Here is an 18,593-nt window from a genome sequence, read left to right as displayed (position 1 = left end):
TGTTATCGATATGTGGTGTTTTGGTTTCTTATTCTCGTATATGCTCATTTAAAGTAAAAACATTTTATTCAGACTATATCATATATCTTAAAATTCAAGTATATTTAGCAAATTGCAACACAAATATCGATAGTCAATAGCGCCCCCACCTTATCGATTGGCCGTCTATCGCTGTGGCTATCGCTTACGCCGCCATCGCTAGCAAAAAGAACCATTTTATTTAAAGCAGCAGAAACAACAAGTTTTTTTTAGGGATCCAGCACAAAACACAGAAAACCCGTCACGAAAACAAAACCACCAAACCCCAAACAGAATGAGTGCTAAAGTTTTATTCGCCTGCTCCAAGTGTTTCTCGCGCCATCCGTACGAGGAGCTCTCCTCCGGCCAGCAACTATGCAAGGTGAAAAGCGAACCAAAACCAACGAAGAAAAAAAAAACACCGCCACTTCAAACAATGCAAAAAAAAAAAAGACAGCAAAAAAACCAAGATGACGCCAAACAAATTGCAAAATCAGCGTAAAGTGTGTGTACATGTTTGTCAGCGAGCAAAAATGACGCGACGTTGGCAGAAAAATTTGCTGCGCAAAAAAGCAAAGGAAAATGCTAGCAGCAAGAAGAAGCAGACAAGCGTCGCGTCCAACAATGAATTAAACAACAAACAAACAAAATGCGCTTGACTGTATAGAGCAATTGATAAACAAACAGAAACAGACGGATAACCTTGATTAATTTTATTTTCAGGGCTGCCGCGGTTCTACCTCAGTTGGTAAATGTACTTACTGCCGATCGGAGTTTCAACCCGCCACGTAAGTACGATATTGCATCTATAGCTTATACCTAGCACTATACTATATACACGAGTAGATGTATCATTTATGTGTGTTTATATTCCGCAGCAAATCACAGAGTGCCTGCAAGAAGTGCGAACATTATCTGGGGAAGTACGGCAAGCCCAGTGCCTGCGAGTGCTGCAAGATTGTGGCCGCCTTCGGTGGATCCAAGTGCATGCGGTAAGTTTTGTACTTTCTATGTAATTCGTAAGCTGATCGAGTAGATTGATGCTATGGTTGTTCTTTCCACCGAATCAAATCGGCCGTGTAACTTGAATGCACAATGCAAGAGCTGCGATATTTGTTTACTCTGCGTAACGTGAAGAGAAACCCAAACCGATCCAAAAATCCAAATTGTGCCTTCAAAGTACATGACTTTGCAGATACTGCTCTTCCCGAACTCTATCCTCGGAACACCAAGCAAATGAACCAACCGTCTCTTATGAACGCAAAACATTTCTCTTCTTCTCTTTTCTGCCCGCCAAACAAAAAACCAACCAAAATATACCCTATCGCCTTCGTATATAGATGCGCCAGCTACGAGGCAAAGTACGGACCGCCGGTGCAGTGCGATGAATGCAAGCTGCGATCAGCCTTTGACAGGCGCGACGAGAACAAAAAGGTCAGCTCCCAGAACTGGAGGATTGCTAGCAACGGAAGCAGCCCCTAATGTTAAAAACCCTAAGATTAAGCCATACGATTGTAGAAACTTGAGCGGGATGTACCCGTTTTGTACCCGAGAATCATGTACTTGCGTTCATAAGAGACCGTGTTTATTTTAAGATAATTGCTACCTAACATAAGCCTTTCGCTGTGACCTCTCGTAAAAATTCTATCTACCTTTTTTCGCCGACAGGTCAATGGAAAATTGCTTTGCTGGCTGTGTGCCTGCGCTTACAAGCGAGCTCTATTCAAGGCCCAGCAGGAGGGCCGTATACCGATGTCCAAGAAAAGGCCACACGAGAAGACCTCGTCCTCGCACAGAGACAGCGCTGCAGCCAAGAAGCCTTCGCGCAGCGAGCTGGGCAAGAGTGGCAGTGGTGCGAATAATTCCGGTGTGAATGCCGTGAGCGGAGCTGGATTGGATCTGCCTGACAAGATCTCACGAGGAAATGGTGGGAATGGGACCATAGCAGCGCCTGCTGCCATCACCGTGGACACCAATTCTTCGGATCATGTGGTTGCTATTACATACCTAAAGGAGCGCATCGCCAGCCTGGAGAAGCGCCTGAATCAAAAAGACAAAGAGCTGCTCGAAAAAGACAAGCAGGTGGGTTTGGTACAAGGGCATGACATGAAAGAGGTTTTATCAAGGTTTCAGAAACTAAATTTCAACCCTTACGGGTGGAAAAAAAGCATAAGAAGCTGTGTCAAACTCGAAATACCATTTTATATATTTAAAAACCCGTCTGCCACTGTTGAATGACTTCTATTGTTTATCCTTGGATCCTTGGTATAAATCACAAAGGAACCGCTGCTAATATCTAATTTCTTCTCCCAGCTAACCGAACTGAAGGGCAAGAACTTTGAGAAGGAGAACGACATGCGCAACCGGCTGAAGGAGGTGGAGCGTCTGCACGACATGAAGGTGGACAACTTGAACCGCAAGATCGCCAGTGTGCTCAAAGAGTTGGCCGTCCTTAAGAAGAGCAGCAACAAAAAGACCGCTGCCATCAGCAAGGCCGAAAAGGAGGTCATCAAGCGTGAGAACTTATCGCCCAAGGAGGAAATCCTGGCGTCAGCGGGGCCGGAAAAACAGACCAAGGCCTCATCGGAGCCAGCCGATCTCGACAAGGACGAGAAGAGTCGCGATCGGGAGGAGGAACGCAGCGAACAGGAGGACAGGGCCAGTGTGCGTTCACGATCCGCATCCAGCAGCCCCACGCCCTCGTCCAACTGAGAGACGTTGACTTCCAGCTGCTGGAGCGGCATGCCAGGATGCACGATCCATGAAGTCTGGCTGCCGCGCCCTTTTAGTTTTTCGCTATACAAATTTATATTTTTGTACTTCTGCTTTAATTGTAATATAGTTTTACAAGTTTGTTTCATATCACTCTTTTTATGTCGCTCATCCCTGCCGCGCGAACCCTGTTCTAAATCCTTCCTTCCAAATGTAACCCAATCATCAGTTAGAAAATGTAATTCGATAGGCTCAACTTAACGAATTCTTCTTTAGTTTAATTCACGATGGAACAACACAAAACCGAAGCATTGTTTACATCTTAAGAAATATACAAAGTTGGGAAAGAACCAAATGGTATTTCAACAGTCGTTATATATTATTAATAATGTACGATAACAATAATGTTAATGTGGCTTGGGCTTGTGCCCATCAACATAGAAGTTCCTGGTGGCCTTGGGCAGCTCCAGTTCCATGCCCTCCATGCTCTTGTCCAGGAGTATCTGACAGCCAAGGCGAGAGTTCTCGCGCAGAAATGGCGCCATGTCCAGCAGGTCGTCCTCCTGCTCCTCGGCCTCCTTCAACTTCTGCAGGTAATCATGCTGGACGTACACGTGGCAGGTGGTGCATGCCAGCGAAGCCTCACAGGCGCCCTCCATCTCGATCCCATGGCGATGGGCCAGATACAAAACATTGTCGCCCACTTTGCCCTGGACCTTGGTGCGTTTCCCATCCTTGTCCACATAGGTGATGTTAACTCTGTGTTTTGTGGAGTATATCTCGGTTATATGGTGTACAATTAGTTTCGCTCTATGGACTTACATTTCATCTGGCGACTTGGGATCCTGCCATTCGAACTCGCCATGCCGCCGTGCTGTAAAGTCGCCCGAATTTCATAATATCAGTGGGGTTTTTGGGCATTATATAGTGCTGATTCTACAGGTTTATGGGATCCACTTACGTATTGTGGTGTGCAGGCCATTATGGGGTGTGTAGAAGGCGGGCTTGGCAATCTGTTTACTGATTAATTTGCAGGAATTATGAACTGCAGAGCGCCGCAAAAGTAAACAAAACATTTTTTTTGAGGTTACAGTGCCAGCTGGAGATGGGCAACATGCAATATGTCACGGGTTTCTATAAGGCAGATAATAATGCCAAGATAAATAAATGAGTTTATTATGTAGTCACTCTACAAAATTTTAAAAACTTTAAAAATAAGTTTTACTTTGAGTAATAAGATGTTACTTTCTTTTATTTAATTCATCATCGACTTAAAACTTGTTAAAAACTGCTACTTCGATAGTTTTAGAAAGGTGAAAATTTATCGATAACTAAACGTTTGGCGGGCTTTCAATTTAAATTTAAGAAGTTCCCTTAACTTTACCTGGGACAAGGCTAACCAAAGCTTTTTTAAGTAGGATTAACATCTGGGGACCCAATTCAAATATGCACAGCTTTTAATACCCGTTTAATGAACAAAGGAAAGTCAATGTTGTTCCAAGAATTTTAATTCGTACTTTTTAATAGGCAATTTGACTTAATTTCTATAATTAATAAAAGACGCTTGACGACTGAGACATTCATATTCGTTTATTAATACTTGATTTCGATTAGTCTTAAAATTTGATTGGACTGTTTAAAATGTAGCTAATAATAAATTAATAAATATAATACGACTTGTGCGATATCTTTTTGATGTTTTATGTTAGTGCAACGATAAACGAGAGTCTTGGGAAATCACTTGGCTGCTGAGGCTGCAATCTTTGGGAGGGGTCCTTCACTTGGCTTCTGGCTCCGAAGCGGAAGCTGCAGGAGCTGCCTCCTTATGACCGTTTCCATTCTGGAAGAGATCCGATGGACCCACATGCTTAATGGGTATGATGCGCTCCTTGAGCTCCTCCTTGGAAACTAATGGTGGAACAGTGATATTGAGAACTCCATCCTCCGACAAAGTGGAAGCAATGGCATCCGAATCGAACTCTTTGGGCAGTGGATAGCGGCGAACAAAGTGTCGGGATACATGCCCATGATCGTCCTCCCGCTCCTCGTGTTTTCCCTCGACGACGATGCAATCGTTGACTAGTTTGACGGTCAGTTCACCTGGCTGAAAGAGTCCCACATCCAGGTGCACCTCGAAATTGCCCTGCTTATTTGAGTTGCCACCTCGGCCCAATGCAGCCAGCTCCCCGTTCCTCTTATTGGCCACCAGGTGATGAGCATGTGCACCCATTCGAGCAATCAAACCCAGGGTGTGCAAATCTAGATCATGATGCTGCCGCGAATGCAATCGCCTGTACATGCGATTTGGGAACATGTCGTGGCCGTAGTACATGGAGTCCGGAGAGTCCAAGTTCAAGACAAAGGGAATATCTGGCATTTTGCTTTTCTTTCCTTAACTTCTTTGTGTATCTGGCGGCGGAAGGAGGTTCGTTGAACCGACGACCTGTTTTCCTTTCAAAAAGTATCCAAGGGGTTGATTTGCCAGCGGGGGGTTGAATCCACAATCTCAGCTGCGGTTTGGCGCACAATTCACCTTCACTTTTCCGACTCGAATGTGGAGTTTAACGGTTTAGCTGCGCCCTTTTATAGACCCGGAACAGCTTTTCTGGAGCTTTTCTGGAGCAACAGCTAGATGGATGTTTTGCTGAATCTGGGGAGACATCTGGGAACCTTCTGGGAACCAAGCTTTCGGATGTGTGCTACAAGGTATATGGTGAATGCAGATAGCAAGCTCTGTTTGGGAGATCAGATCATGGGATTTTAATTTAAAACTCAAAGTGAAAGTGCGGATGGGAGACGCACTCAAGAATCTCCACTGTTTGCTGAACCAACAAGACACAATAATCAAACTGCGATAACCAAGTACACACATATGTAAATACATATGTACCAACGCGAATCTCTAATCTCGAACCCCATAAATGGATCTTTTGGGTCCAGCTGGCAAGTCAGTTGTTGTTCAGCTGGCGAACCGGTTGAAATTCGTGCTCCGCCCCATCAACACAATGGCCACATACGAACAGGTTAAGGATGTGCCCAACCATCCGGATGTGTATCTCATCGACGTTCGGCGGAAGGAAGAGCTCCAGCAGACGGGCGTCATTCCAGCCAGCATCAATATACCCTGTAATACATCAATTTACCCTATATTAACCATATAACTATATGTTTTATTAATTAATTAATACCTACTTAGTGGATGAACTGGACAAGGCCCTAAATCTGGATGCCGCTGCTTTCAAGAACAAATACGGAAGAACAAAGCCGGAAAAGCAGTCGCGAATCATATTCTCCTGCCGCTCGGGAAATCGCGTCTTGGAGGCAGAAAAAATTGCCAAAAGTCAAGGATACATCAAGTGAGTTCTTTAATGTCATTATAGTTGCAATACTTTATAACGTGTACGTGCTTATTTTAGTGTGTTGATCTACAAAGGCTCCTGGAATGAATGGGCTCAAAAGGAGGGACTTTGACTGTATCTGTAACCATATTTCTAGTGTTGTTGAAATACTGATAAAAATAATAAAATAATAATTGCTGAAAAAAGAACAGTTTTATTAATTGCTATGATCCATAAACATAAATATAAACATAATACATTTCTCATATAGTATGTAAATACATACAATGTATCTGAAGTTTTAAACTACGCCCATGGCAAGCTTATCAACACACACACACAATACAAACACACTCGCACTCAAAAAGCTGGCCACTCTCTCAAACTTTCTCCGCCTCCCACGCTCTTTTGGAGCTCTCACAAGCTTTCTCTCTGCGTACGAAAACTGACCTTCCCCAAGGCGCCAGCGCGAGAGAACTTCGCCAAGTGCTAAATAAAAAGGTAAATAAAGTAATATTTAAATACCCAGAGAGAGAGTCGCAGAAACTTCTACAAAGTTCTCTAAGAAACAGTGGACAACCCCTAACTAAATGCCAATGCCCGATTTCAGGCAAAGCGGAAAATTGCATCAGCAAAGGGCGAAGAAAATTCGAGAGAGTGCCGGCATTTTCTAGATTATATGCATTTCCTCTCTGCCAAGAGTATAAATAGCCACCAGTTGGGCACCGCACTCTTAGTTCAAAAAAACCAAACAAACAGCTAACAACTCGAAAAAAATCAAATAAACTACAATTTCGCCAGCTAAGAAGAATATTTCAAAATTAAAAAAGAATTTAATTTAGCACGACAAAATTATTTTGAAAATATAAAAAAAACTCAAAAAGGAAATAATTGAAAATAGCCAAATAGTTAGATATAATATTTTAAAGATAAACATTAGCTGGAATTTCATCAGATTAAACCAATTGACATAAGCCTAAAGCGTTCACAAATCGAGTTACCATATCGAATAAAATGCGTTCCTTACCGATGTTTTGGCGAATGGCCGAGGAGATGGCCCGTGTGCCACGCCTCTCGTCGCCCTTCCACGCCTTCTTCCACGAGCCGCCCGTTTGGAGTGTGGCGCTTCCGAGGAACTGGCAGCAGATTGTCCGCTGGCAGGAGCAGGAGTTCGCACCGCCGGCCACCGTTAACAAGGATGGCTACAAACTCACCCTGGACGTCAAGGACTATAGCGAGCTGAAGGTCAAGGTGCTGGACGAGAGCGTTGTCCTGGTGGAGGGCAAATCGGAGCAGCAGGAGGCCGAACTAGGTGGCTATAGCTCCAGGCACTTCCTCCGACGCTTCGTCCTGCCGGAAGGATACGAGGCGGACAAGGTGACTTCGACTCTGAGCAGCGACGGCGTCCTCACCATCAGTGTGCCCAATCCTCCAGCCGTGCAGGAGACACTCAAGGAGCGAGAGGTGACCATCGAGCAGACTGGCGAGCCGGCAAAGAAGTCCGCCGAGGAGCCCAACAACAAAGCCAGTCAGTAGGGTACTAGTAGTAGTACTAGTACTAGTGAACCCCTATGTTTAGATATTCCAACTCCTTTTAAATTGAAGTGCTTGTTAAATTAACAAGCTCATTTTAAAACCATTGTGATTTGGTATTCCGCATGCCTAACAGTGTTATGTAGAAGAAAATAAATATTTAAAAAAATTAAAATAACATATTTACTTTGGGTATTTGGGTAGTATTGATTATTATATATAAAGGTCCACCATGTACTCAAAACTAGGAGATCTAAAGATATGCACCTTAGATAGAGATACAATTTAAAAACCCACAAAAATACTTTCCATTTTGTTCGCAATCGTCTGACACCTTGGACATGCTACTTTTTCCGCTTCCTTCGATGATTCTGGTGACGTAGTCACTTGACGCGGGTCCAACTGGCCGTAATATTGTCGTGTGCACCTCGTTGGCCTCGCCTTCACCGCTGCACTTGGCCGATCCGATCGGATTCGTTTCGATCCCGTCCGATGCGCCTCGTCCGGATGACTCATCTATCGTCTCCGCCATCAGCCATCCGCCATCCGCAATCCGCATCCGGCGAGGCCAGTCGGCCATCTATAAAAGAACTGACGGCGGCGGCGACAAATTTTATAAGATTTTCGGACTCGAACGTAAGCGAATCGCTGCCCTAATCCCGGCAAGAAATGTCTCTGGTGCCTACCACATATCGCGATTTGTCGCGCGAATTGGATCGACCCCGTCCGCTCTATCATCCACCGTATGATTTTCAACTTTATCCGTATTTGTGGGATGATTCGCGTCTGTGGTGGCCATCTGCGCACACCAGCAGGAGTGACTTACTCCGACCTCTGGATGAACTGGTGTCGCGTCGAGTGCGCAATCAGTTGATCCAGTCAACGCCCTATGAGTGGGCACATCCAATGCGATGGGACAACTACTATTCCGGAGAACGTGTCCATGTGGATGAGAAGGGATTCCGGATTGACATCGATGTGCGACAGTTTCATCCGCACGACATTGTGGTCAAAACCAATGACGACTATGTCATCGTCCAGGGAAATCACAATCGTCGCGACGAGGGCTCCAATGGCCTGGTGGAGCGGCACTTCGTGAGGAAGTACCTGCTGCCCCGCGGATACAATGCCAATGAGGTGATCTCGGACATATCCAGCGATGGCATCCTCACCATCAAGGCACCACCACCGCCGCCAGCCAAGTACTACACACCCGGAGAGAGATTGGTCCGTGTCCATGAAACCGGAAAGCTGGCTCTGCCCTGGAAATAGTGCACCAGTGCAGCATCTATCAAAAATCAGGAAGGCAAACAGTGGATGTGTTTACCACACCCAAATCCCACCCATCGAATGCGGCTAACTCAAGGTGAACTATTTTCGGACAGCAAGCAAGTGCAGCCGAACATTTAAATTGGATTCAAACATAAATAAAATACAAATTGTACCGTAGGTAATATACAAAATGCGCAATAAATATTTGATAGAATCACTAGCGTTTACAAAGGGGTCTTCACCTATTCGCGCCCAATGAAATTATCGCCCAAATCAAATCTTCAAATCAATATTAATAAACTATACCAACTAGCATAATACAAAAATAACAAAGTTCGTAAATTTTCACACCAGGTGTACAAATGATTTATTAAATTATTATGAGTATTCAAGTCTTTAGCTCATTACAAATGCAATGCAATAAATTAGGAACAATTAAGTGGGGGAATGATGATGGGTGACATTGGGAGTAAAATATGGATGAACTCCTCGGTGGCTCCTTTACTTGTCCTTGCCGTTGGTGGCTCCGTTCTCCTTGCCCTTCAACTCGCTGGCATTCGCCTTAACGTTGAGGTGAGCGGGTCCCACTTGCTGGATTTGGATGATGCGCTCCTTGGTCTTGTCCTCGATGGCCTGCGGCTTGGGAATGCTGACGGTGAGCACGCCATCAGAGGACAGCTGCGAGACCACTTGCTCCGCCTTGTAGCCCTCGGGAACCTTGTAGCGACGCACGAAGTGGCGCATGATGTGACCATAGTCGTCCTGGCGTTCTTCATGTTTGCCCTCGACCAGGATGGAGTCGTCCACCACCTTCACGTTGAGTTCACTCGGCTTGAACTGGGCGACGTCCATGCACACCTGGAATCCATCCTTGCCCACCTGGGCGGTAGCCGGCCAGTGGATGTCGTTCTGGTTGGCCATCTCGCGACGTAGAGCCAACACCTGACCGGCGGGCGACGATGGACATATCGGCGAGGCACAAGGGCATCCGTTGATGGAACGACGCTGCTGAGTGCCAAGTGGCAGCATGAAGCGAGAGTGCGGATGCCTTCCCAGTCCAAGCTCGTAGATGGGAGTGCGGGGCTCCTGGAGCTCGTCCACAAGCGAGAGAAGAGTAGATAGCGCCATTTTTACTTTTTCTTTAAGCTATGCTCTTTTTTGTTTCGAGGTTGAAATATTTTTTTTCTTTGGTTAAGTTGAATGAACTTGTTTGACTTGCAAGCAAAGGTATTTTATCCTTGTATTTCTTTTTTGAAGTTTTGCTTTTCGGCAAAGTTGCTCCGACTTCCTTACTGTTCGATTTTTGACTTCGATCTGTGCTCTGTTCACCAAGCGACGCTGCTTTTATACGCGCTGGAGCTTTTCTAGAAGAGTCCGGAATGTGACAGAAAAAGAGAAGAGAGAGAGAGCGAGAGAGGGCGCGTGCACAGAGAGAAATACTGAATATTATATATACTGAATATTATATTATACACTTGATATATTAGGGAACAATTTTGAAAATATTTTTATAAAAATCTTAATTAAATGTTGTTCTCAAAACAATTTATAACCCTTACTAACCTTACCCAATAAAAGCCGCAAACTTTGGGAATCATTTAAAACGTAATTCTTGTTTTGTGCGTAAAAAGAGAGCAGTGTGCGCCTGTATGCGTGAGCGAACCGAAGTTTCTAGAGAGCTGTTGCCATTTTCTAGAAAGAGCGCAAAAGAAACAGCCGGCTAACGGCAAACAAAACAAAACGTCAGTTTTTTTTTTATTCTGGTTTTCCTCTTTATTGTTAAGTACATTATTTCGTGTTTCTGTCTTTAAGTTTTACTGGAATACTTGTAGTTGTTGTCACATATGTTTTTAGGAAATCATACATATATCGCCCGCTATCTCCCACGCTTAGTAATGAAGTGCTTTTCCCGGCAGCTTTCTCGGTTCTTTTTATTTGTGTGAAATGCAAAAGAAAACACAAGAAACATGTATGGAATAAAACACACGCCTAACCGTGCAGATTATTATTTGTTCTTAATTATCATTTAAGTTTTTTTTTTTTAGTTCAGTCTTCACTTGGCCAGTTCCTCGGTTTTGGCTGCAGTGGCTCCGTTTTCGCCCTGGTTTTTGGCCAGAAGTATGGCCGCATCCACGGCGGCCAGTTCCTCGCCGCCTTTCTCCTCCACTTTCTCTACTTTATCCACCTTCTCCGCCTGCTCCCCTTTGCTGTCCTCCGTGGAGATTTCCGGTTTCTTGGCCAGCGGCATTTCCACGTCCTCGGGTGTTGCGACTGCTCCATTACCGTTATTTGAGGCAGCGGGCACTTCGTTGGCATTTGCATCCTCTACCTTTTGCTCCTCTTCGCTGCTTATAACGGGATTGGGTGTGGGTTCATCCACTTTAACAGTCTCTTCGTTTTTGGCAACCGCCACTTCCATTGACTCTGGTTCTGCAACGCCATTATTGGCACTGGAAGTGGTTCCTGCAGTGGAAGGGGCTTCCACTGCAACAGCAGCGGCAGCAGCAGCCTCGCTGGAAAGGGAGGGCGAAAGAGCCGGCATTTCCATCTCTGTCTCTTCCTGACCATTGCCGTTGCTCTCGGCGAGAGTGAGCGAGAGCGATGGTGTGGGAGTGGAAGTGGGTGTGGGTGTGGGTGCAGTCGGATTTGAAGTGGAAGTGGTGGCACTAGCTGCCGCCTGCTGTTCTACCTCTGCCGGCTTTGGCGGCTGCGCATCCTTATCCTTCTGCTGCTGCGATATCTGCTGGATGTCCACGATGCGCTCCTGTCGTTCCAGGCTGCCTTTGACGACTGGAACTGGTGGCGGCGCCTTGACCGTCAGAATCCCGTCCGACGAGAGGGTCGAGTGCACCTCGTTGGGATCATAGCCCTTGGGCAGGATGTACTTGCGGATGAAGTGGCGCGAGATCACCCCGTGGCCATCCTCCTTCTCGTCATGCTGACCCTCGACCACGATGCAATTATCGATGGTCTTCACAGTCAGTTCGTTGGCGGCGAATTGCTTCACATTCATGCTCACCTGGAAGCCGTTCCTATTCACCACAGAGTAGGCGGATTTGCTGGCCGCCGGTTGGCCACTGGCGCTGCCACTTGCCCCGGAAGTGCCCTTATCGCCCAGTTCTTTTTCCAGCTCCACCAGCGACTTATTGCAGCACACAGTCTTGGCTCCGGCCACACGATTGTACGGATGATGACGATGCTGCGCCGTCGCCTGACCCTTGATGGGTACCCACATCATTGCATTCCCACGCCCCAACCCCCGACTCAGCTGTGGCAACTGTGAGGTGGCCTCCAGCGGATACAACCCGAATCCGGTCGAATCATCTATATCCATTGCCAGGCTGCGATTGAAATCGTGCAGCTCCTCGGCCAAATCTAGTATGAACGGTATCAGCGACATTTTCACTTTTTTCCTATCTGGTTTGGATGCTTTTATGTATATTTATATATTTTAATTTTAGGTCTTGCGGGGATTAGTTTCGTCTGGGAACCGGCGGCGATCCGTTCTGGCCTCCAACTGGACTGCGTTTGAGCCCTTATGGCTGAATGTCGACGCTTTTAAGCGGCTGTGCAGCGCTGAATGGAAAACCTGGTCACTTCCAGTCGACTTCCAGGCCAGCTCCCAGGCGAAAAACTATGCAACTCCTCCAGAGAACTCGCCCAGGGGCAGGGATACCCATAAAAACAGTCAGTCATGCCATGTACTTTGCCATTTTCTGCTATATAAACCGAAATAAGAGATACTTTTCCTCCTATGCCACAGATAGCCAGAGAACAAAGAAAGTACTCGTATTCCAGGGCGAAACCAGACAAACCAAACTGCAGCGTTGCAAAACCAAAAAAAAAAAAAGATAAGAGGCAAACCGGCTTGAAATCGAGGGATATATGCACGAAAATCCCCCCCACCAGAGATGCCATCTCCCTTGGACCGGCGATATATACACATATATATCAATCCATATAGACGGGGTGTATGTAAAGTGGTCGTGTTGCAGCTGAATTCCCACTGCCGGCATTGAGCGAACAGCTGAGAGTCTGAGTCTCGTGCCGGTTGCCGACGCCGAGTCGAATCGCCGGCGATAAACAACTACAACAACAGCTGGCTGGGCCGCCTGGAAGCTACAAATCCGCTGTTGCTGTTGCCGGAGCTGGAGCTGGACGATTGGCAAGCCGGCGTCGCGTAAACATGCGCAGTGACGACGTCTGGGGCAACCCATACATATGGTATCGCCATACATATATGCATGTACCCTGCCACACAGATGATGATGACGATGATATGCTGGATTCGTGTATGGTTACATAGCCAAGTGCAAGCGATGCGATGGCAACCGGTTGAAAAGCTCCAAAACGCAAAACAACAACAACAACAACATCCAGACGGGGGCCAGACAGTGGAGAGTTTGCTAACAATTTAGTGGGGCCCCGAACTCAGCTGCGGGATACAATTCTGTATATATTATATATAAATGTATATATGTATGTATATGTATGTAGGGTGTATATGCCAATTGCAGTCGGAAAAGAGCAAAAACCTTCAGAGATTGCTGCGTACGAAATGCCCCCTTGTACGTACATACATACATATGTATGTATGAAACATTTCCCATGTACTTGGTACTTGCTCCCATTTACCTAACCAAGGGGAACACATCCGCCGGAGGAGCATTCTCGCACATTATGTGACCACCTTCTTGAATAGACAACTTCCATTGCGTTGGCGTTGGATTGTGCAAGCCCTGGACACCTAGTGCTCCATTGGAGGAGTGGCGACAAAAAATGGGGCCATAAATAAAAACTTGAATGATATAACATCCAGGGGATTGGGTTCTATAGCAGTGCCCATGTTATATATGGTATTTTGAGTGCTACTGCAGCAAAAAATTCTAAATAATTTGATTTGCTTAAAACAAAGTTATTCCAAATTTAAACTAGAAAGTAGTAAATTTTTCGTGTTATACTTTGAAATTACTATGCGTCATAGAAAAGCAAATATTTCTCTATAAATGTATCTAAATTGTATTCGTCTCAAAAGTAAACAAATCAATTTAATAAAAGATATCAGCCTTATAAAAAAAAGCTATATTAACTTTATTTTATTTATTATCTACTTTATTATGTATATACATATGTGCATATATATACAAATATATATACCTATGTACATACATACATATGTAAGAATAAGTTTGCAATAATTTAATTGTTGAATTTATCGTTTTGTTTAGTTTTTGAGAGTTGTATTAATTTATATCTAAAAAATATTACATTCATGGATAAAAACACATTCTTCTATATACATCTGTACATACATGGGCTATAAATCTTATTATTTTTATTATTTCTTACAGATGAGCATTTACAGACTTACAGCCCATGGGTTATTACCTATCCGTCATTAACCATTTATGCAATTTAATTATTTCCCCCACTGTAGACCCCCTTTTTTGGATATTAACTAAAGTTAATAGCTTAAATGCCAGGCCATAAAAAGTAGAATTGTTCTGCAGTCTCGAAGTTTCGCGAAAGTGCTCCATCCTCCGAGGAATGTACTCCAACCTTCCTATCTCGTATATATGCTTGTATGTAGACAAAATATTTGCCTGTGCTGATGCGACTTATCACTCCACCAGGCCTTTTCATCCCCACTCCCCCAGCAGATTGCTCATTTTCCATAGCGATACTCTCACTTTCAATGGCAGATAATGCGTAATGCCGGCAAATTCGAGAACTCTGCGATATTTTCAGCCCGAGAAGTTTCGTGTCCCTTCTCGATGTTTGTGCCCCATTGCACACAGACACGGCGCACACACACACAGCGATGGCCGTCGCACCCATACAACGACAGCCAGCGGTTGTATAAATAGCCGGCACTTTCGTGCAACCGGCGTCAGTTGAATTCAAAAAGCCAAAGCGATAACAGCTAAAGCGAAAGTAAACTTTCAACAAAAGTATCTTATTACTTTGAAGGAGAATCATCATCTTGAAGCAATTAAAAATGGCAAACATTCCACTGTTGTTGAGCCTCGCCGACGATTTGGGCCGCATGTCGATGGTGCCCTTCTATGAGCCCTACTACTGCCAGCGCCAGAGGAATCCCTACTTGGCCCTGGTGGGACCGATGGAGCAGCAGCTGCGCCAGCTGGAGAAACAGGTGGGCTCCTCGTCGGGATCGTCGGGTGCCGTGTCGAAAATCGGCAAGGATGGCTTCCAGGTCTGCATGGATGTGTCGCACTTCAAGCCCAGCGAACTGGTGGTCAAGGTGCAGGACAACTCCGTCCTGGTGGAGGGCAACCATGAGGAGCGCGAGGATGACCATGGCTTCATCACTCGTCACTTTGTGCGCCGCTATGCTCTGCCAGCCGGCTATGAGGCCGATAAGGTGGCCTCCACCTTGTCCTCCGATGGCGTCCTAACCATCAAGGTGCCCAAGCCACCGGCCATCGAGGATAAGGCCAACGAGCGCATCGTTCAGATCCAGCAGGTGGGACCCGCCTATCTCAATGTGAAGGAGAATCCCAAGGAGGCGGTGGAGCAGGACAACGGCAACGATAAGTAGAGGATTCGTTCCGAGGGATGCTCTGCATTTAACCATTATCAAAGTCATACATCTGTTTTATAAGCTGTAGTTACCCAAGGACACTTCACCCAAACACATTAGCCATTAAGGGTGTCCTGCGTTAATCTTAGTTTGGAATATGTATTACTAAATTGGCTGAATTAATATTACCCATAAAAATAAAATAACAAGTAATCATATAATTGTGTTTGGTCAGTTTTCTCTGGTTGGTTATGGGTTACTATTCTTTCCTTTGTTCCTTTTTCCTATGATGCCAATTTCTCGAAGCTACTTTTACAATCGGTTTTGTATGTCACGTAAAAGCGCATTTTTATTTAAGTTAACTATTCTGCCCTAAAAATGTATATTAAATTACTTGGGTGAAAAGTCATAATGCACTGGAAAATTCTTGACTGAAATAGAAGCGCAGTCAAGGTTAAATAATAACACACATAAGTACAGCGTGTAAATGCATAAGTATGTACATCAAAAGATTCATGCATACAGTTGCGAAAAAAATAATAGCACCACCATACCTTTTTTTGTTATCGATCAAATAAATTAAGATTGAGGTACCGATAGAACGAAATACTGATTTTTCACATAATGCTAGATATTTTTCCCATTCAAAAATGAAAAAAAAAATTTGAATTGTTCATACCTTTATTTTTTATAATTTTTTTTGGGCGGCAAGGTCTAAATTGTGTTTGTTTGGTCAGTTTTCTCTGGTTGGTTATGGGTTACTATTCTTACTGGGATTGTTGGGTTTGTTCCTTTTTCCTATGATGCCAATTTCTAGAAGTTACTTTTACAATTGTATTTGTATGTCACGTAAAAGCGCATTTTTATTTAAGTTAACTATTCCGCCCTAAAAATGTATATTAAATTACTTGGGTGAAAAGTCATAATACACTGGAAAATTCTTGACTGAAAAGAAGCGCAGTCAAGGTTAAATAATAACACACATAAGTACAGCGTGTAAATGTATAAGTATGTACATCAAAAGATTCATACATACGTGCATTCCTTTTTCTCTCTTTGCTTTTTATTGAATTTCTGCAAGGGGACAATTCTACAAATTGTATATATGTACACACACATAAACATATGTCTGTTCATAAGATACATATGTACTTTAATTCAACTTAATTTATTTTATATTTTCGAAAATATTTACGCACATACATATAGGCATACAAACGTTTGTAAAAACGTTGTAGAAAATATGGATTTAGGTTTATGGCTACACAAAGCACGAAAAGATTTAATATAGTAATCGAAACTTTTGCAACAGACTGCAAATAATTTGCAAAATCTCCAGTTGCCCTGTTTCCCCAATTCGCGAAGCAGCGGCGAAAGCAACTGCAAAAATGTTTGCAGCAAACAAAAGAACGGCAAACATGGGGAGCAGCACGAAGCGAAACGAGGGTTCAATGCACTTGGCCAATGAAAATATAAGCTCCGTTGCACTCTGAAAAGACAGCGTTTAAAAAGCCCGATAAGAAAAGAAAATGCTTTAAATAAATACATATATCTGCATATGTACATACATACGTACTTACATAGGTTCTGCATTTTAACTGTTCTTTATGCTTTTTATTCGCAAAGAGAAACTCCCATAAAAGAAATGTCAAGAACTTTCTGGCGCCCTCTCGCTCACTCTATGAAAAGCCGGCTGTGCTAGAAAGAGCCAGAAGGTGCGAGAGAAAACAGTTTGTTGAATTCAGGGGCGTATTAAAGGGGCTAATAGGGGTCACTTAAATCTATCGCTGTGCAGGCTAACGATAACTTACACTTGCTTTGAAATCACAGAATAACCTTTAGATAAATTCTATTATATTTGCGTTACGGGCTCAAAGGAAAAACCTTCTCTAATGACAAAACCTAACAGAGATAAAGGCACCCCATCATTTATTTAAGGTCCGCCCCTGGCTGACTTACACTAGTGTGTGTGAGCCCAGCGTCGGTATAAAAAGCCGGCGTCGACGTCGCCCGAGCACAGTCGAAACTCAAAAATTGAAGGCAAAAGTTGAAGGAAGCTTCACTCGAGACTAAAACCAAAAAACAAAAAGAATTTTCTTTGTCTAGACAGGATTGTGCGTAAAAAGAACAAAAACCAAAAATGTCTATTGTACCACTGCTGCACTTGGCCCGCGAGCTGGATCACGACTACCGCAGCGACTGGGAACATTTGCTGGAGGATGACTTCGGTTTCGGGGTCCATGCCCACGATCTGTTCCATCCGCGTCGCTTGATGCTGCCCAGCACCGTGGGTCTTGGACGTCGTCGCTACTCGCCGTACGAGAGGAGCCATGGCCACCACCATCACCTGGTGCCGCGTCGCTCGTCTGGAGGTCAAAATTCTCTGCTGCCCGCTGTAGGCAAAGATGGCTTCCAGGTGTGCATGGATGTATCGCAGTTCAAGCCCAAAGAGCTGACCGTCAAGGTGGTGGACCAGACCGTTGTGGTGGAGGGCAAGCACGAGGAGCGCGAGGATGGCCATGGAATGATCCAGCGTCACTTTGTGCGCAAGTATACCTTGCCCAAGGGCTTTGACCCCAACGATGTGGTGTCCACCGTCTCCTCCGACGGTGTGCTGACCCTCAAGGCCCCGCCACCGCCCAGCAAGGAGCAGGCCAAGGCGGAGCGCATTGTTCAGATCCAGCAAACAGGTCCTGCCCATTTGAGTGTGAAGGCACCCGAAGCTGGCGATGGAAAAGCCGAAAATGGCGGCGGCGAGAAAATGGAGACTGGCAAGTAAGGAACAAGAAGAGAAGGCCGAAGAAGAAGAAGAGATTCGCTGGCGAAGAATAAGAGAAAGAAGAATTTAAAAGGGAAATGAAGAAACGGGAGTGTTGCAGCGCTGCTCGGAGAGTGCAAGACTAAAAAGGATACACCACAAACACACCCAATGTATTACCCTCTCACGAACACATTCATACACATCATCACATCCTAGGCTAAGAGATTTTAAAATCCATTTATCATAATGCATAAAAAACCCATGTTAGTGTGTATGATTAGGCTAAACAACTGGAGAATTCATTGCTCCCTTTGAGTTAATACTTTTTGAAACAAGAACAGGCGCAACACTCGGGAGAATTTTGCATTTCATTTGTGAATAAACGTATACAATAAATACGAAAAACGAAAAGAAGTCA

At 44.6% G+C, this 18,593-nt stretch overlaps 10 protein-coding genes and 1 pseudogene across 13 annotated transcripts; 7 read left to right on the top strand and 4 right to left on the bottom strand.

The window, feature by feature from the left end:
* Nucleotides 1–197: 197 nt before the first annotated feature.
* Nucleotides 198–3,090, top strand: LOC6532587 (protein FAM76A). 4 transcript variants are annotated; one of them, XM_002093295.4, is made up of 6 exons: nucleotides 205–400; nucleotides 742–806; nucleotides 897–1,010; nucleotides 1,359–1,452; nucleotides 1,687–2,100; nucleotides 2,332–3,090. In XM_002093295.4, the coding sequence occupies exons 1-6, from the start codon at nucleotides 314–316 to the stop codon at nucleotides 2,728–2,730; spliced, it is 1,173 nt and encodes a 390-aa protein (XP_002093331.1). In that variant the 5' UTR covers nucleotides 205–313; the 3' UTR covers nucleotides 2,731–3,090. The 4 variants fall into 4 exon arrangements, with proteins under 4 accessions (XP_015049444.1, XP_002093331.1, XP_039230439.1 ...); XM_039374504.2 differs by lacking the exon at nucleotides 205–400 and adding an exon at nucleotides 653–679; XM_039374505.2 differs by lacking the exon at nucleotides 1,359–1,452 and having other exon boundaries at nucleotides 242–400.
* Nucleotides 2,983–3,852, bottom strand: LOC6532586 (adrenodoxin-like protein 1, mitochondrial). Its single transcript, XM_002093294.4, has 3 exons — nucleotides 3,692–3,852; nucleotides 3,553–3,604; nucleotides 2,983–3,489 (listed from the first exon to the last, which is right to left on the bottom strand). The coding sequence occupies exons 1-3, from the start codon at nucleotides 3,804–3,806 to the stop codon at nucleotides 3,138–3,140; spliced, it is 519 nt and encodes a 172-aa protein (XP_002093330.1). The 5' UTR covers nucleotides 3,807–3,852; the 3' UTR covers nucleotides 2,983–3,137.
* Nucleotides 3,853–4,299: 447 nt separating this feature from the next.
* LOC6532585 (heat shock protein 67B3) lies at nucleotides 4,300–5,302 on the bottom strand. The gene has a single exon (XM_002093293.4). The coding sequence runs from the start codon at nucleotides 5,105–5,107 to the stop codon at nucleotides 4,508–4,510; it is 600 nt and encodes a 199-aa protein (XP_002093329.1). The 5' UTR covers nucleotides 5,108–5,302; the 3' UTR covers nucleotides 4,300–4,507.
* A 149-nt stretch (nucleotides 5,303–5,451) lies between these two features.
* On the top strand, nucleotides 5,452–6,263 carry LOC6532584 (rhodanese domain-containing protein CG4456). Its single transcript, XM_002093292.4, has 3 exons — nucleotides 5,452–5,856; nucleotides 5,927–6,086; nucleotides 6,147–6,263. Exons 1-3 carry the CDS (start codon nucleotides 5,652–5,654, stop codon nucleotides 6,199–6,201), a joined length of 420 nt encoding a protein of 139 aa, XP_002093328.2. The 5' UTR covers nucleotides 5,452–5,651; the 3' UTR covers nucleotides 6,202–6,263.
* Nucleotides 6,264–6,832: 569 nt separating this feature from the next.
* On the top strand, nucleotides 6,833–7,781 carry LOC6532583 (heat shock protein 22). Its single transcript, XM_002093291.4, has one exon. It carries the CDS (start codon nucleotides 7,083–7,085, stop codon nucleotides 7,602–7,604), a length of 522 nt encoding a protein of 173 aa, XP_002093327.1. The 5' UTR covers nucleotides 6,833–7,082; the 3' UTR covers nucleotides 7,605–7,781.
* A 426-nt stretch (nucleotides 7,782–8,207) lies between these two features.
* Nucleotides 8,208–9,087, top strand: LOC6532582 (heat shock protein 27). Its single transcript, XM_002093290.4, has one exon. The coding sequence runs from the start codon at nucleotides 8,271–8,273 to the stop codon at nucleotides 8,871–8,873; it is 603 nt and encodes a 200-aa protein (XP_002093326.1). The 5' UTR covers nucleotides 8,208–8,270; the 3' UTR covers nucleotides 8,874–9,087.
* A 124-nt stretch (nucleotides 9,088–9,211) lies between these two features.
* Nucleotides 9,212–10,199, bottom strand: LOC6532581 (heat shock protein 26). Its single transcript, XM_002093289.4, has one exon. The coding sequence runs from the start codon at nucleotides 9,999–10,001 to the stop codon at nucleotides 9,375–9,377; it is 627 nt and encodes a 208-aa protein (XP_002093325.1). The 5' UTR covers nucleotides 10,002–10,199; the 3' UTR covers nucleotides 9,212–9,374.
* Nucleotides 10,200–10,620: 421 nt separating this feature from the next.
* Nucleotides 10,621–12,411, bottom strand: LOC6532580 (heat shock protein 67B1). The gene has a single exon (XM_002093288.3). The coding sequence runs from the start codon at nucleotides 12,271–12,273 to the stop codon at nucleotides 10,927–10,929; it is 1,347 nt and encodes a 448-aa protein (XP_002093324.1). The 5' UTR covers nucleotides 12,274–12,411; the 3' UTR covers nucleotides 10,621–10,926.
* Nucleotides 12,412–13,212: 801 nt separating this feature from the next.
* On the top strand, nucleotides 13,213–13,571 carry LOC26535096 (annotated as a pseudogene).
* Nucleotides 13,572–14,752: 1,181 nt separating this feature from the next.
* Nucleotides 14,753–15,635, top strand: LOC6532579 (heat shock protein 23). The gene has a single exon (XM_002093287.3). The coding sequence runs from the start codon at nucleotides 14,872–14,874 to the stop codon at nucleotides 15,430–15,432; it is 561 nt and encodes a 186-aa protein (XP_002093323.1). The 5' UTR covers nucleotides 14,753–14,871; the 3' UTR covers nucleotides 15,433–15,635.
* Nucleotides 15,636–17,420: 1,785 nt separating this feature from the next.
* LOC6532578 (heat shock protein 27) lies at nucleotides 17,421–18,589 on the top strand. The gene has a single exon (XM_002093286.4). It carries the CDS (start codon nucleotides 17,555–17,557, stop codon nucleotides 18,191–18,193), a length of 639 nt encoding a protein of 212 aa, XP_002093322.1. The 5' UTR covers nucleotides 17,421–17,554; the 3' UTR covers nucleotides 18,194–18,589.
* Nucleotides 18,590–18,593: the final 4 nt, after the last annotated feature.

Source organism: Drosophila yakuba, chromosome 3L (assembly GCF_016746365.2).
Source record: "Drosophila yakuba strain Tai18E2 chromosome 3L, Prin_Dyak_Tai18E2_2.1, whole genome shotgun sequence".
Lineage (NCBI taxonomy): Eukaryota > Metazoa > Arthropoda > Insecta > Diptera > Drosophilidae > Drosophila > Drosophila yakuba.
The sequence above is the reverse complement of the archived record's forward strand: the minus strand, read 5'-3'. Positions and strand labels throughout refer to the sequence as shown.